The sequence below is a fragment of the Orcinus orca genome, chromosome X (genome assembly GCF_937001465.1).
Source record: "Orcinus orca chromosome X, mOrcOrc1.1, whole genome shotgun sequence".
In the NCBI taxonomy this organism is placed as follows: Eukaryota; Metazoa; Chordata; class Mammalia; order Artiodactyla; family Delphinidae; genus Orcinus; species Orcinus orca.
In genome coordinates this window covers 80,124,265-80,141,678 of record NC_064580.1, presented here as the reverse complement: position 1 = coordinate 80,141,678, position 17,414 = coordinate 80,124,265, and the positions used below count along the sequence as shown (strand labels likewise).

The 17,414-nt window shown below is 34.6% G+C and overlaps 1 protein-coding gene across 1 annotated transcript in view; it reads right to left on the bottom strand.

Annotated features, from left to right (window-relative positions):
- PCDH11X (protocadherin 11 X-linked) overlaps positions 1-17,414 on the bottom strand; it is a 705,712-nt gene that overhangs the window by 332,472 nt on the left and 355,826 nt on the right. Inside the window, exon 4 of the mRNA XM_033405540.2 lies at positions 1,389-1,418. Coding sequence (XP_033261431.1) covers positions 1,389-1,418 — 30 coding nt within the window. The remainder of the gene's footprint in view (positions 1-1,388; positions 1,419-17,414) is intronic.

Below are 17,414 nucleotides of genomic sequence, written 5' to 3'. Positions count from 1 at the left end.
CAACCTGATTAAAAAATGGACAGAGGAACAGAATAGACATTTTTTCATAGAAGACATACAGATGGTCAAAAGACACATGAAAAGATGCTCAACATCACTAATCATCAGGGAACTTCAAATCAAAACCACAATGAGATACCACATCACACCTGTCAGAATGGCTATCATTAAGAGACAACAAATAATGAGTGTTGGTGAGGATGTACAGAAAAGGGAACCCTTGTGCACTGTTGGTGGGAATGTAATTGGTACAGCCACTGTGGAAAACAGTATGGAGTTTCCTCACAAAATTAAAAATAGAACTGCCATATGATCCAGCACAAAAACACTAAAACACTATTTCATAAAGATATATACATCCCAATGCTCATTGCAGCATTATTTACAATAGCCAAGATATGGAAGCCAAATAAGAGTCCATCAAATATTATGAAATAATAATGGAATATTACTCAGCCATTAAAAAAGGTCATGCCATTTGTGACAACATGGATGAATCAAGAGGATATTTTGCTAAGTTAAATAAATCAGACAGAGAAAGACAACAACTGTATGATCTCATGTGTAATCTAAAAATCAAAAACAGACTTCAGAGAACAAAAAGGCAGTTGGCAGAGGGGAGGAAAGTGGTTGAAAAAGGTGAAGGGGATTAAGAGGTAGAAACCTCCAGTTTTAAAATAAATAAGTCATGCTGATGTAATATACAGCATAAAGGATACGGTCGATAATATTGTGATAACTTTATATGGTTACAGATGGTTACTAGACTTATCATGGTGGTAATCATTTCATAATGTATGCAAATGTCAAATCACTATGTAATACACCTGAAAGTAACATAATATTGTACATCAACTATATTTCAATTAGAAAAAAATTTTTGCATTGAAAGATGACATTCTAAAGCCCAGTTTCTCAGAGAACATCAATTTACTGATTAACCATGTTTAGTTTATGCTGTTTTTCTCTGTGACCTTATCAGACATCATCATGCTTCATATTCACTAAATTTTGCTGTCACTGTTAAATTGTAAATTGACACCAAAATGGTCCCTTTTATTGCTAAAATTTATCATAAAATAACTGTATTACCAGAATATTCACGAAGTGATGCTGTCAGCAGTATGTTGTTTTGGCACAGTGGGAAAAGAAAGTGTTGATGAAAAATAAAATAAAATAAGACTTGAAAATTGCTTCCAGGACTGTGTAAGTGATACAAAATGTAGAGACAGCTCAGCTTGAAGCTCTTTTGAGGCAGAACTACAACATATGTCATCTTAAATACTTACAGTTTTAACTCCACTTAGTAGCTACTGTGGCTTCAGAAATGCAAGAAAAAAATCACAACGTATTTTGAAATCAATTTTCTTTGAAATTTACAATCTTACCTTTCCTGCCTTTTTTCCCTCGGATTTCTGCTGATTTAGGATAAAGTGGAGGCAAAGGAAGCAAAGGAAAACAAAACAAAACAAAAATCAGCTCCAATTTGTTATTGCAAATATATTTTTTAAAAAACATGCCAAAATTCCAAGTGCAATAGTACACAATTTTGTTTTTCTAATGAAACTATTTTCATCTGTTGCATTCTTCAGTGGTTTCAGGAAAGGGATATAACATTGTAAATCTCATACAGCAATATGTAGAGCCATATAAAAATCTTCAATGGTCATCAAAAAGTCATTAAATCCTTAGCTCACATAGGCATTGGCCAAGAAAAGACATATTTCCAATTAGATATTCCCTTATTTATTTTCCATCCATTTTTAAATGGATGAGTCTTTATCTCAAGCATGAACACATTTCTTAAAAAAAAAAACTAGTTTAGTTGGAGATTCATGAATTAGGAGTAAACATAAATATCTATACAGCTTTGGATACTCTCTCTAAATATTAATTTTTGTGGGTCTTAGGAGCACCTAATTCAATTCTGTTCAACTAAATAATTTTTGCAGCCATCCTGGTAAAATCATTTTGTTCATTTTTATTTAAGACTTCTTTTTTCCCCCATTCAACCTCAGGAAATGGGGTAAATTGATTTTGAAAACTCCAGAAGCATTTAGGCCATTTGTCGCTTGGATTCATTCTCCTTTGTAGAGGATGAATACATCACATGATAAAAGGATCGCATGTCTAACATTTCTAGTTAACGATGCTCCCAAGTCCTTTCTCCTCAAAATTTACCTCAGTTCCATGTCATTGCTACAGTTATGCAAAAGTTTCTCTGAGCATCAGAGAAAATTGGGGAGGAGATAGAGGTGAATTTGAAATAAGGGTATATACAAAGAGAGATACAATAAATGTAGTAAGAGGATGAATGCTGTTGTTTAGTGGTTTGATATGATTTCAGATCTATTTGTTCATGACAAAAATTGTTTTGATCTAAGAATACAGTTGTTTTTATAAGTAAAGTTGTTTCAATAAAAGTATTGAAGTTGTTGTGTCAGGATGTCATCATCAACATCTGCGGTTGCTGACAAGCACTCAGTAGTAGCTCAACTGCTGAGGGGCACCACCAGGGTCTTATCAATAAGAACATATGAAGAAGCAGCTATGGCAAGGGGACATTAGAGTATAAATACCCAGAGTGTGTGAGGACCATCTGAGAGTGTTTGGTCTGGGCAAGATGACTCTTTGCTGATCTAAATAGCTCTCTGAAGACTTTGGGGTATTGGCTCCTGCCTAGGAAGGTGGATCTCTGCTCAGCAGTGGTGAAAACCATGAAGCAGCCCCAGGGAAGGAGATTATCATGCTTGCCAGCCTCAATGCCTTCATTTCCTAGCCAAGTGCTCTACAACAAGAGACTTTCATCTTTGCGCTGGCAGCTGGACATTAGCTCTCAGTTGACTAAGCTCTCTCTCTCGAGAACCAGCTCATAAAAATGTTAGGGAGTCATTGACTGAAACCTTGACCAGGCATGATGATAACCTCTTGCCTGAGTTGTCTTGCAACAGGAGGTCTCAATGAAGAATGTGGTGCTGCCACCAAAAACTAACCAGGAATATTTGGGAGGGGCCAAAGGAAGGAGGACATGCCAACCCATAGTATGTCTTGTAAAACTAACCTGGAAGAATTTGGGAGGGGCTAAAAGAAGGAGGGAGGAGATGACATGTCCTGTCCACCTCCCAGAAACCCTCATGCTGGAATCCATCTTGGCTGAGAGAGGTGAATGCCACCAGGGAAGACACTTAGTTAGATCAAATATGGGCCATGCAAGATGATTGTCCAGAGATAACCCGGAAACTAATCCCATTACCATAAAACCTGAGACCACAGGCCATGTAGCAGAGCCGTTCTTCTGGGTTCCTTTACCCTGTTGCTCTCTGCCTGGGTGCCCATTTCCAATACAGCCTTTTGCTTTGTCAGTACATGTGTCTCCTTGGACAATTCATTTGCGAGTGTTAGACAAAAGCCCACTCTAGGCCCTGGAAGGGGTCCCCCTTCCTGCAACAGAAAGGTACACCACAACTAAATTTGGACTTTATTCCTTTCATCGTGCCCTTTGCCTGGAACAATAGTGTAATTAATCAATCATTGGTTTGGAGTATGTTATTTCTTTATTGGCTTATTAAAGGACATTATCTTGTATGTTATTGGCTTGTGAAATTATAATTCCCACAGTAGACCTGTGTTAAATAAAATATTGGCAAAGATAGTCTCTGAGCATAATTTGCCTTGAAACAAAACAAAGGCTCTGTATTTTGTTATTCAATGACTTATTCTCAGACCAAAAAGGGTATAGTTTTTTTCCTGTCATTTTAATATAACGTGAGTTTCCAAAATTGACTTTTGAGGAAGGTATCCAGACATGGTCACAAATCTATTATCTAAGGAAATCAAAGTGTGTTTTTTTCTTTCCACTTTGGGTAGTTATTTTTAGCCTAAGATATTCTTATTGTCCTTATGTGTTGATCAAATTCAGCCATCAGTGGCTCAGTGATAGAATTCTATTTGTCTGTGAAGGCATAGCCTGAGGATAATGCCTTGAATAATCTCTTTCAAGAAACTGTCCTTGGATTTTAATATCTTTAAACAATTGGTATTTACATCTCTCTCTATCATGAATGATAATTCTTAAATAACAGGTTAAAAATTTTAACTTTCCAACAGAAATAATATCATGGACAAAAAACCCTCAAAACTTTACCCATATTTAAGAATATAATATTAAAAATTACCATTCTTTATTTTATAGAACCACGATAGATCTTTTTATATTCCCTCCATTAGAATTTACTGTCAAGAAAACAGTAGATTTTAGTTAGATGTTTTACCACTTATTACTGAGCAATGCAAAATCCTCAGCAAGACAAGTGAAGATGTGAAAATATTAATTATATCTATCTTGGTAAATTAGTGAATTATTGAAAAAGTAATGAAAATATTTAAGGCTAGTCAACGTATTGAGAGCACCTCTTTACCATTGCAGTGAAAAAAGACAACTCCAGAATGTGTTTATTTCCCTAAATTATATATTTTAATTAAGAGCATTGCCTATGCTGTGCTCCTTTTGTCCTTGTTTGAGAATTTCTATTGAGAAAGTTTAAAATAGATCAAGTGGGAAATATTAAAATGATAGTCTTTGCATTTTCTACACCACACAGACAGAACACAATCTGTCACCATAAGTGGGCCCTATCTCATGACAACTAGACAAGCATTAGAATTAAAAGAAAGCACAGAAATATATTGGCAGGCATGTGAGTAGGTTGGCAAATTGATACCAGATTTGATGATAGAAACATTTAAAAAAAATCAATTCTGGAAGGGGAAAAATCATGCTGAAAAGCAATTTCTATTTTAACGGAGACATGGATTTTTATCCCCTTATTTTAAAAATGACTCCCAAGAGGCCAAAATTATATCAACAAAATCACTCTTCAAACTAAATTATATATAGTAAGGTAGGGAGAAATGTTCACCAGTCTGAATGTTATGGGCTCAGAATTTTCTATAGTATACATTAGTCATGTAGTTTTCATACGTTCTTATTAACCTCTAGGAGTGAATAAATTCTAACTCCAACTGCCAATAAATGAATATTTCTCCTATTATATCTAATTTTCTAGAGTGATAGAGCTGATTGACTCTAATGAAAAAGAGGGCCAAGATATAGCATACAAGAGAAGTAAAGTCTGTTAATACCAAGGGGATGATCCAACTAGGAGAGCATCCTCAAATTTTAGTCAGCTCTCTTCTGTATCATACAGCATTAGCACAGTAGAGTATGGTGGCAGATAAGTCACCACAGTGAAGAGTTATTCAAGTAGACACTGAGGCTGTAGCTGTATTGGTATAATTGGAAGAAATAAGATCAAATGATTTTGGTATTTCTCAATATCTATGTGCTTTTGTGTTTCAGCTTTGTCTGTTTTTGATCTGTGCATTCAGAATGAACACAACAAGGACAAAGGGTGGGGTCAACACAAGAAGAGATTTCTAACCCAAAAGAATATTGCCTCTGTGCAGTTTCTGAAAAATCCTAACTCCTTCTTTTACCCATCTCCAAGTTTACTACTTCTCTTTTCCTTTTCTGACTTGTGTACAGTACAGCTGTTACCTTCATTCTGCCTTCATGTATTGCTGCTGCTTATAGAGCAGCTGTCCTCTTGAACACAACTATTAGGAATTTCTGATCATTAAGCCTAATGACAGAGTAGAGGGAACAAGACTAGAGTCAGAAGTCAAGGCAGCCACATCTCTAAACACAGGTAACAGAAAGAGGAAGAAACTTATTAGAGGACAAAGACACCAGAGCTTATCCTAACTCACTACTCTGCCTGCTGATTAGGAAAGAAATAGAACAGAATGTGTACAGGAGAAAATGCACTTGATAAGCACAGCTTTATTTTAAAAGCTGATTATGATTATCACTCAATAAAGCATCAACCATCACTAAATTTCTTTTTTTAATTGAAGTATAGTTGATTTACAATGTTAGTTTCTGGAAAACAGCAAAGTGATTCAGTCATACATACATATATATCTATTTTTTTTCAGATTCTTTTGCCTTACAGGTTATTATAAAATATTGAGTATAATTCCCTGTGCTATACAGTAGGTCCTTGTAGGTTATCTATTTTATATATAGCAATGTGTATATGTTAATCCCAAACTCCTAATTTGTCCCCCCCCCACCTTTCTCCTTTGGTAACCATGTTTGTTTTCTATGTCTGTGGGTCTATTTCTGTTTTGTATGTAAGTTTGTATGTAAGTTTGTATGTAAGCTTTGTATGTAAGTTTGTAAGTTTGTATCATTTATTTTTTATATTCTACATATAAGCAATATCATATGATATTTGTCTTTCTCTGTCTGGCTTACTTTACTTAGTATGATAATCTCTAGGTCCATTCAACCATCACTAAATTTTTGTCAGCTGGATCAGGTGTAATAGCAACTTGAGATGTCCAGTAGTGGTCAAGATTTAACAAAACACACTTTCAATGACACCAGCAGGGTTGTGGTGGTAACTTTTCTGAATGGCATGGTCAAATGAAAATAGTTATGACTGTGTACACAACTAAATAAATATTTGTCTAACAGATGGAAAAAACTGGGGAAGAAGGTTTTTTATCGCAGTGTGTGCATGTGTGTTTATAAAAAATTAGAAGCCTATGGAGTCAGGTTTCTAATACTATACCATGTGGAATATCCAACCCCTCCCCCTAATCTACGCTTTAAAAATATCAGAACTTGAAGTGTATTTTTTACTTGGCTTAAATCTCCATATAATTATCACAGCCTAGCTTATTTTTTTAGTAGGCTGGTACATGTGACATTGTATTTCAGAACTTTATTCAGTTAGCAACTTAGAGTGTTGTTGGCTTTAAAGGAAAGATACTGGTGAATCTAATAATAATAGTAAGCCTAAATGTCCTTCTCAACATGTTTGTTTACTATCTATTTCCTCTCTAAAATGTAAATCACCATTTGAAAAGAACACATTTAAGGGAATGTATCTATGGATTTTTATTGTCTTATTCTCTTTTTTCTAAATTTGAGACTGGTATAAAAATTGTATACATAGTTTCAATACATCAGTAAAGAGAATATGAAATTTGAAATCAGAAGATTCAGGTTTCAGTCCTGGGTTCACAAGTAGCTATGTGAACTTATTCAAGCAAAACTTTAGAAGGCTATGTCTTCCTCCTACACTGAATCCAAGGCATTAGCTACATTTAATGATGATGAAGGTGATGATTGTGACAATGACAGGAATACTATTACTACAACTATCACTGCCACTGCTATCATCACCTTTCATTTATTGAGTATGAAGCATTTTAGTAAATGCTTTACAAATATTATCTCACTTAATTGTTATAGTGACAAATATCATCTAACTTAATTGTTATAGTGACACTTTGATGTGAGAAAATTATCATTTCCATTTTACAAAGAGGAAAATGTGGATCAAAGAGATGAAGAAATTTACTTAATCACTCTACTTGTAAGGTATAGAGCTGAGGTTTCAATCCAGATCTTCTGGATTCTAAAGTTCTAGAATGTAAGCTCCGTGGCAGCAGGCATTTTGTCATTTTGGAGTTTGGAATTCTGCTATATTCTCAATGCCTAAAAAAGTGCCTGGTACTAAGGAGACCTACAATAAATATTTATAGACTGAATCAAATAACAAGATATTCCTCTATTATTTAATTACATAGATAATTAGAGCTAGATTGTAATAATTGATTATGAATCTTACTGAAAAGCACAAATTTTGGAGCTATATTGACTGGATTCAACTCTTGTCTCTAACACTTATTACCTATGTGACTCCAGACATGTTTCTTCTTGTCATTTTGCCTTAGTTTCATCATCTGTAGAATAGAGAAATATGAGTTCCTACTCCAGAGTATTTGTTACAAGGGTTAAATCAGTAAACTAGGGGCATCAAACAGTAGTTGGCACTTTGAATAGTGTATATATGTTAGCTCTTATTACTGGTGTTTTATTTTAACATCTTTATTAATATACCTTATATACCATAGAATTAATCCATTTAAAGTATAAATTCAATGTTTTTTTTGTATATTCACAGGTATCTGTAATCATCACCATATTCAATTTTATAACATTTTCATCACCTCGAAAAGAAACCCTAAAGCACAACATTGTAAATCAACTATACCCCAATATTTAAAAAAAAAAACACATAAAATAAAACAAAACAAAACAAAAGAAACCCCATACTCTTTAACTATCACCCCCTAACCTCTCACTTCTCCCAAGTTTTAGACAACCACTAACCTACTTCTGTTTTTTTATTGTATATTTCTCTGTTCTGAACTTATGAATAAAATCATATAATATGTGGTCTTTTGTGGCTGGCTTCTTTCACTTATAATAATGTCTTCAAGTTTCAACCATGTTGCATCATGTTTCAGTAAGTCATTCCTTTTTTATGTCCAAATAATATTTCATTGTGTAGATATACCACATTTTGTTTAAACATTCATCAATTGATGGGAATTTGGGTTATTTACACTTTTTGGGTATTATGAATAATGCTAATATAAACATCATACAGAAGTTTTTGCACAGACATGTGTTTTCTTTTCTCTTGGGTATATACCTATGAGTGGAATGGCTGGGTCATAGGGTAACATTATGTTAAATCTTTTGAGGAAATGCCAGGCTGTTTGCCAATGCAGCTGCACAATTTTACACTCCCATCAGTAGTGTACAAGGGTTCCAATTTCTTCACATTCTTGCTCTCAAGGTAATTTATTTTTAACTTTAGAATTAAAGACTGTCTAAATATTAGAATTAAATATTAGAATACTTAGAATTAAATTCCTATCTAAATATTTTTTAAACTATACACTGGCATCCAAAATTATTTTAATTAGATCAATAAAACTGTAGCATAAACTATTCTACTATGTGAGCTTAATGTACTATTCCCTGTTACTAAGATACCATTGAACAGATTGCCAAACCCATCCGTTGAGAGGGTTGAAAAGTTATCTATTTCTTGATATTAATTTACATATAATTTGAAATATATTAAGGAAATTCCCTCTGCTAAAGTGAATGAAACTTTTAAAAATGTTTGTCAAATTATTTATTCAAATCCACCTACCTTATAGTATATCACTGTTAAAAGTCTGATAAAACAGTTGGAAGAACACATAGGATATCATGGGACAATGACATTGCATTTGCTGAATATGGGGGAAAGGGATTGACAGTACTGATTAAATCCAGTTGAAATAATTTTTTCATGGGTGCTGAATCTTGGATTTGGAACATGCAGAGATTATATAGAGTACCAGAATGAGAGTCAAACTAAGGGGGGAAAGAAACCAATGCTTTATTCAAGATTGATACTAGAATTGATCTAACAAAGCTAAACAAGAGTAAAATGTTCTCAAAGTGACATAGAAGCGGAATATTATGGATGATACGAAAATCACAGTTTCTTATGAGAAGGCAGGATTAAGTTAGAATACTATTACACTTGTTCTCACATAATCTTTCTGGTTTATTCAAAACCCTACTCTTGCCCTGAAACATTCTTATACTGTGACAATAACAAAATCAATGTGACAGACAGGTCTGCTTTCTTAAAATATTGCATGTCAGTCAGAACAGTGTTTCATTTTTAATTGTTTGAATTTTGCATAAAGATACCTCTGTTTGCTGCTAAAGACATATGCAATTGTCTCTGATATCACTTTAAATTACAGATCATCTTAACATGTCATTCTCGTGAAATGTAAAACTGAGATTGTTGCATTGCATCTATTAAAGCTTGTAGATGTTTACAAAATGAACATCAAAGTAATAAAGTGATTATAAGAATAAACATCAGAATACAAATGATCTTTCTCATTAGTTAAAAGGAAATCATTGTTTTAATGTGCAGTAGCTACCAGACTGCTTAATTCTGTGAATGCCTGGTTTTTATATTAGATGAAAGCATGACTAACTAGATCTATGATAAGAAATAAAAATTTAAAAGTGACCTATGTGCCTGCCTTTATATCAAACCCTGAGATAACAAAAGGGTATTTTAAAACAGTGTCATTAGTTCATTAGCATCGATTCAAGTGAACGTTAAATTCTCATATAGTGGTCTCACATAGGTACTAGTTAAGCATATGACTTCCTGATTGTGACTTGAACCTAAGATATAGTTGCATTCATTTTAATGTATCCTTCAGCTTTAGTTTTAATCTAATATTACCTAGCTTACAGCAGACTAAGTTATTATAATTGTCTGATACCCATTATCATTTCTTGCTTATTTCCTAGGTGGGAAAAACATTCTCTTCTGGGATCAGCATAGTTTTCTTGAGCTCTTAGCTGATTATGGATATATTCTCCCCTATTTCAAACTCCTCTAGCAATTCCATACTGAATTTCCACTTTTAGTGCATTTTCTGTAGAATTTTCAACTTTATTTCAAATCATCTGAAAAAACTGAAACTCAAAGCCCTTCATTTTTTTCCCCAGTTGAATTCATTGCTTTTAGGTTTGTGAGATTTCATTAAGCTTGTCTTAATACTATCAACTCAAATGAAGCATAATAGCTTTAGTGGATAGAATAGTGTCCTCCAACAATTCATGTCCATTCCAAACTCAAAATTTGATCTTATTTGTAAAAAGGGCTTTTGTAGATGTTAGTTAGTTAAGGATCTTGAGATGAAATCATCCTGGATTTCAGGATGTCCTAAATCCAAAGACTGGTGCCCTTGTAAGAAGAGGACACACAGACAGAAAGAAAGCGGCCAAGTGATGGTGGGGCAGAGACTAGAGGGATGCAGCTACAAGCTAATGAATGCCAAAGATTGCCAGGTGCCCACAGAGGCTGGAAGAAACAAGGAAGGATTCTTCCCTAGGGCTTTCAGAGGACACCTTGATTTCAGAATTTTAGCCTGCAGAATTGTGGGAGAATAAATTTCTGTTGTTTTAACCAAATATTTTGGTAATTTGTTATGGCAGTCCTAGTTAAAAATACAATGAGCGAAGGGGATATACTCCCATTTCAGGAAAACAATACACTAGGATAGAAAATAGGTTGTTCTGTTTTATGATTATCAAACCGAAAATGCATTGAAAGATTACTGAATGCAAATCACTATATTTCATCTAATATGTAAGTTTTTGGAGGACTGGGATGATTATAAGTAAGCATATGGTACAAGAGAAATAGAATATCCGGTTTTGAATAATGTGACATACGTTCCAGCTCCAGATCACTCACTCATTTGTGAAACATTTAGCAGAAGCCTATTTGGTACTATGTACAAATTTTCTAAATTATAGAAAAATGAATGGGATAAGGCCCTTGCCCAAAAGGATCTCACAGTTTAATAGGGAAGCCAGAGGTAGAAATAGATAATTACAGTATTACATTTTAAGTGTTTTAATGAGCAGATGAATAAAATACTATCATACCACAAGGGAGCAAAGAGCTGTGTGACCCTGAGCAAGTCCTTTGAGCTCTCTGAATCTGTTTATTGATATGTAAAATAGAGATAACAATAACAATTCATAGCTCTCCTACCTTCTCCCAACTATTTTGGACATCTACTACTTTTTTTTTTTTTTTTTTTTTTTTTTTAGGCTCACGGACGTGCAGGCTCAGCGGCCATGGCTCACGGTCCCAGCCGCTCCGCGGCATGTGGGAACCTCCAGGACCGGGCACGAACCCGCGTCCCCTGCATCGTCAAGCGGACTCTCAACCACTGCGCCCCCAGGGAAGCCCGGACATCTACTGTTTTTAAGAGTCCTATGAATCAGACTTTCTCTTAGCTATTTAATATACATTATCTGAATTAATCCTTAGAATAGTTCATCATATAAATACAATTATGCTAATGCTACATGTGTGGAAACTGAGGTACAGAAATTTATACTATGTGCCAAAATTGCATGAATCAGGAAGGAAATATTCTTTTCACTCAAGCCTGTTGTATGTCTTAGGTAGAAATGCATCAAAAATAAATATTATACTACTAGAAGTTAATGTTCGATGTGCCACAATATCTAGCAATAAATAAATTAGATGATGAATAATGTTTCAAATATGTATGAATAATTCCAAATAAATATTATATATCCCCTATAGTACTTTGTTTCCTAAATAATGATTTTCTATGCTAGAGAAAGTACATTCAGATGTGCTTCTATAAAGTAGTCATTTGCATTGATTTTAACGTTAGGCAGTTACATTTGTATTTACCTACTGGATTTCTCTAAGTTAATTTTCCCTCAAAAATTACTGTTACAGGGCTTCCCTGGTGGCGCAGTGGTTTAGAGTCCGCCTGCCGATGCAGGGGACACGGGTTCATGCCCTGGTCCAGGAAGATCCCACATGACGCGGAGCGGCTGGGCCCGTGAGCCATGGCTGCTGAGCCTGCGCGTCCGGAGCCTGTGCTCCACAACACGAGAGGCCACAACAGTGAGAGGCCCGCATACCGCAAAAAAATATATATAATAATAATAATAATATTAACAGTTAGAATATTCAATGTTTTTACATATGCAAGTAACATGGCCAGCTGCATAATCTGGAGCCTCTAGTATTAGTTCATTTTCTATAATCTAGGCAAACTACTAACTTGTATAATTGACCAATTTTCCAATTCAACCATTTTAATTCTTTGTTCAGTTTCCATCTGGTTAAGTCAGATGCATCATATGTAAAGAGAGCATCTTATTTGTGGAGAAAAGACCAAGAATTCACAATCTAGTTGCCCTTCAAGGTAAGAAGGACTACCCAGTGTGACAGTGCTCGGAAAATACAACCTAGAATGAATTTTTGTTTCCTCCATCACCTCTAACTTCTTCATTCACTCATTCACCAGGCTAGTTACTAGGATACAGTGATTGCCAAGATAGAAATAATCATCTTTGCCCTTACAGAGATTATAGTCTTCATAAGGGAACAGAGACAAGAATATAGATAATTACAATACTTGTGATCTCAAAATAATTTGGCAGCTTTTCCTTCAATAATAGAGAGGTATCCTTGTATAATTTTATTTCCCAGAGAATAATTTCTAAACATTTAGTTATAGCTTTAGCAGAAATATAAAGTGAATATTAATTAAACACACAAATGAATATTTACCATAGCTAAACTCCAATATCTATGATGCTGCCAGATTTCTGTAATACAGAAATAAAAGCACTCCTCCTGAGTGATCCATAAAGTCTTGAATTATCAAAGACTTACATTAAAACTGCATAAGATAGGGTCTGAGCTTCATTTAAAAAGGTATTTCATTCCCCTAGAGGCTCATCCGCCTCAGGCGTCTTCCCAGAATTTAGCTCTTAAAGTATCTAAAATATTTTAAGCTTGTACATTTTTTACTGCTTTGTGAATCTGTCGTGTCGATTTTCATTTTTTTTCCAAGTTACCACATTGACATTGTTATTTTCAGCTTCCAATTCAACATAAAACAGTGGATGGCTCCATTTATCTCTCTGGCTGCATTTATTCTCAGCAGAGCTCTGTATTCAGGACATTTTTATTTTTATGATTGGTTATTTATCGTTAGTATTTTTAGAAAAATGAGAGAGTTGTAATTCTTGGGAGCTTTAACTATAGAATTTTATCAGTCAACAAATATTTATTGAGCATCTACTATGTGACAGGCATGGTACTTAGGATCATGGGCTCTGGAAGTAGACTGCCTGGCTCAAAGCTCAGCTCTACCATTTATTAACTGTGTGACCACGGGCCAGCTGCTTGAATACTCTATTTGGTGCTTGAGCTTGTCTATCTGTAAAACACCAAGAATAAAAATAGTAGCACTATGATAGAGTGTTTGTGAGGGCTAAGTGCGTTAATACAGTAGAGCACTTAACACCATCATATAGTAAGCTTTCAACAAACTCTGTCTGTTATTGTTAATATGAACATCATCATCCTTTATTTTAACCATGCACTGTGAAACCTTGAGTACACTATAACAAGGAAGAATCTTACAATCTACTGTCCAAGTCAGCTACTAAAAAATACTTAGAGATGATCAATGAATTAATTTCTGATATATACAAAAGTGCCTTGAATGGTAGTAAAAGACTGTGAGAGGGAAAAATTTTGCTTTGAGGTCGCAAGTAAATCACGTTATGAAAATGAATTATAGAAAACTGTATAATACTGATCTAGTTTGCCTGAAGCATATAAAATAAAGTCCCAGTTTCAAAAAAAATCAAACATTTTATTCAGCTAGTGACTATGGTCCAAAAGTAAAAAACTAAGTTTATTAAGGGCTTTTAAACATTTATAAATCTCCAGAGCCACAAGACTTAATGCATGGCCCTTAATGTTAAATTAAGTAGTGAAACAGAGGTTTCTATCTTGGGCTCATGGGATCAGAATCTTGGCCCAGATGATGAGATCTTTATCATATTCATTCTAATTGTGGCTCATCTTGAAATGATTAGATCTATTGTTAGAAAGAGACCTTGTCAGCACTAAGGATGCAGTGATTAATAGAAAATTCAGTATAATTCGTTTAGATATATGTCTAAAATCTCAATTGAGCCCTGGACCCACATTATTAAGTGATTAAAGCAATTGTAATTGCCACCCTTTATTCACATTCATCACCTGACTAGGAATTAATCATTGCAAGCAAAGAACAGCAGAAAGCAAAATATTTCATAACTAGTACTATACAGATAGATAGCAAAACTTTAAAATGGGCTACAGGAACAATGCTTGATACCATAAGCCAAAACAAACGTTAAATCATTAGAAATGCTCTAACAAAATCTGTTTTAATTTCAGTGAAGGTCAAATTTACCCTTGGGGCCATCAAAAATGTGTTTTTCTTTCACAGTTATGGCAACCTTAGTTATTTTCTTTTACCCCAAGAAAGGGTAGAAAGTGAATTTCAGTCAGCCCTGACTGATAATCTCCAAAAGTTTTATCTTAATTGTATGCTCTTTGTAGGTGAGTTATCACTCTGACTTTTTTGTTCATCACAAAGACATGTTTCCAGGTTGTAGCATATCAACATTAAAAGATCAGGACTGTCTCATTGTTTCTCTAAATAAGGTCATAGCTAAAATAAGCAGAATTTAATGTACGTGCATTTCCTTGGAATGAGAATATATCAAAACAAGAGTCAAGTGAAGGGAGAATGTTCTGTTAGCTGAAAAAAAATACAGTGGTACAATTAGAATTCTAGGGAATTCTGCCAAAATTTTAAAGAATAGTTGATTCCAAGTATATTCCAAGAAAAATAAGAGGAAGCATGCTTCCCAATTCATTTATAAGGCTATTATTGCCCTGATACCAATGCTAGACAAAAAAAATATAAAAAAATAAACTACTAATCAATATCTCTTATGATTGTAGAAGCGAAAATCCTAAACAGATATTAGCAAATCAAATTCAACAGTGTATAAAAATAATTATACACCATGACCAAGAACATTCCAGGTGTGCAGGACTTGTTCAACATTGGAGAAACAATGTAATCCAGCATATAAACAGGCTAAGGAGGAAAATCATATGGTCCTATCAACTGATGCAGAAAAAGCATTTTGAAACCGAACAGGACCATGTGGGTCTCCCAGGCATGGAAACTTTTCTGAGTCCCCTGTTTCTTGTTTGTAGGGAGTAGGCTTCAGCCTCCATGACCTTCCCTGAGTTCCAAAGGGCAGGTTCAAACAGTTGCTGATCAGGGAAGGGAGGGGATGCAGAGACAAGGGAGGAGCAGTCAAGAAACAATAGTGCAACATTATAAATTGATGAATTTTCACAAAGTGAACACACCCTGGGTGTTCCATAACCATAACCTGGGTCAAAAAATTGCACAGAAGTAGCATCCAGAACCCAACATCCTGCTGTAGGCCACTCACTTCCTCATAGTTTAGTTTAGTCTATTTTGGTACTTTATAAGAATGGGATCATACCGTACTCTTTATTTTTGAATGGCTTCTTTCAACATCATTTGGTTTGTCCAATTTTCTCATGTGCTTGGGAAAATTGTGCCAATAATTTAATTTTTGCACTGTATTATATTCCACTGGATGAATATATGGCAATTTATTGATTGTATTGTTGGACAATCTAGGTTATTTCTAGCTTTTCCATACTGTAAATTATGCTGTTACGTATATATGTGCATGTGTTGGGTGAATGTATGTACACATTTCTGTGTTGTATATAACTTAGAAGTGGGATTGCTGGGCCACAGGCCATATCTGTTCAGCTTTAGTATTTAAATTACCTTTAAACCACTATCATATCAGTGAGATCAAAGTAATGAGGTGAGGCAGATTAAGTGTTTACTTTAAAGTCAGCTGGAATTTAGTCTTGTTCCCACTACTTTTTACTACTAATATTAAGCATGTTATATAATTTCATTGACCCTCAGTTTATGTATCTGTAAAAAGCATGAATACTATACCATACATTCTTATAAAAATACTAAATAAAATAGTGTATGTTGAAAAGTATTTTTTTAAAAAAAGAAACAATAGTGCAGCCTTGGGACAGGGTCCTGGTTCTGTCTCAAGGGATATACATAACAATTTCTTTGAGCTCTTCTGCAGAACTAAAATCCCCAACAAATGGAAGATGTTAACTACTTAATGAGCATTCCTCATTCCAGAGAGAAGGTCACAGTTTGGATAACATCAGAGAACCACAGAAGCTCATCAGGAGACCACCTGAGGACAGATTAAAGGAATGCAGTTCCTGCACATACCCTCTTCCTTATCAGCAACACTGTCCCTGAACCATTGCTATAAAACTCTTCACCAAATCCCCTCAGGTTGGGACACACAGTTTTGAGGGCTTGAGCCCACAGTTTCCCCCTTTGCCTGGCAAAGCAATAAAGCTATTCTTTTCTACTTCACCCAAAACTCTGTTTCCAAGATTCAACTTGGCACCAGTGTACAGAGGCTGAGTTTTGTCATCAAAATGGCTATTATCAAAAAGACAACAAATAACAAGTGTTGGCAAGGATGTGGAGAAAAGGGAATCCTCACGTACTGTTGGTGGGAATGTAAATTAGTGCAGCCACTATGGAAAAAAGTATAGAGATTCCTCAAAAAATTAAAACTTGAACTTCCAAAAGCACATTCCTTAAAAGTAAAATTGATTAATTAGATTTCATCAAAATTTAAAATGTTTTCCCTGTGAAGAGGATGAAAACACAACCTATGGTTTGGGAAAATATATTTGCAATTCATACATCTGACAAAGGAGTAGTATCTACAGCATATAAAGAGCTTTCAAAATGCAACAGTAAAAAATTCTCAAGCAATTCATTTAGAACACGAACAAAAGATATGAACAGCCATTTCCTTAAAGAGGATATACAGATGGCAAATGAAAGGATGTTCAACATCATTACCATCTTGGTCTGTTTGAGCTGCAATAAATAAATAGCATAAACTGGATAACTTATACACAACAAATATCTATTTCTCACATTTC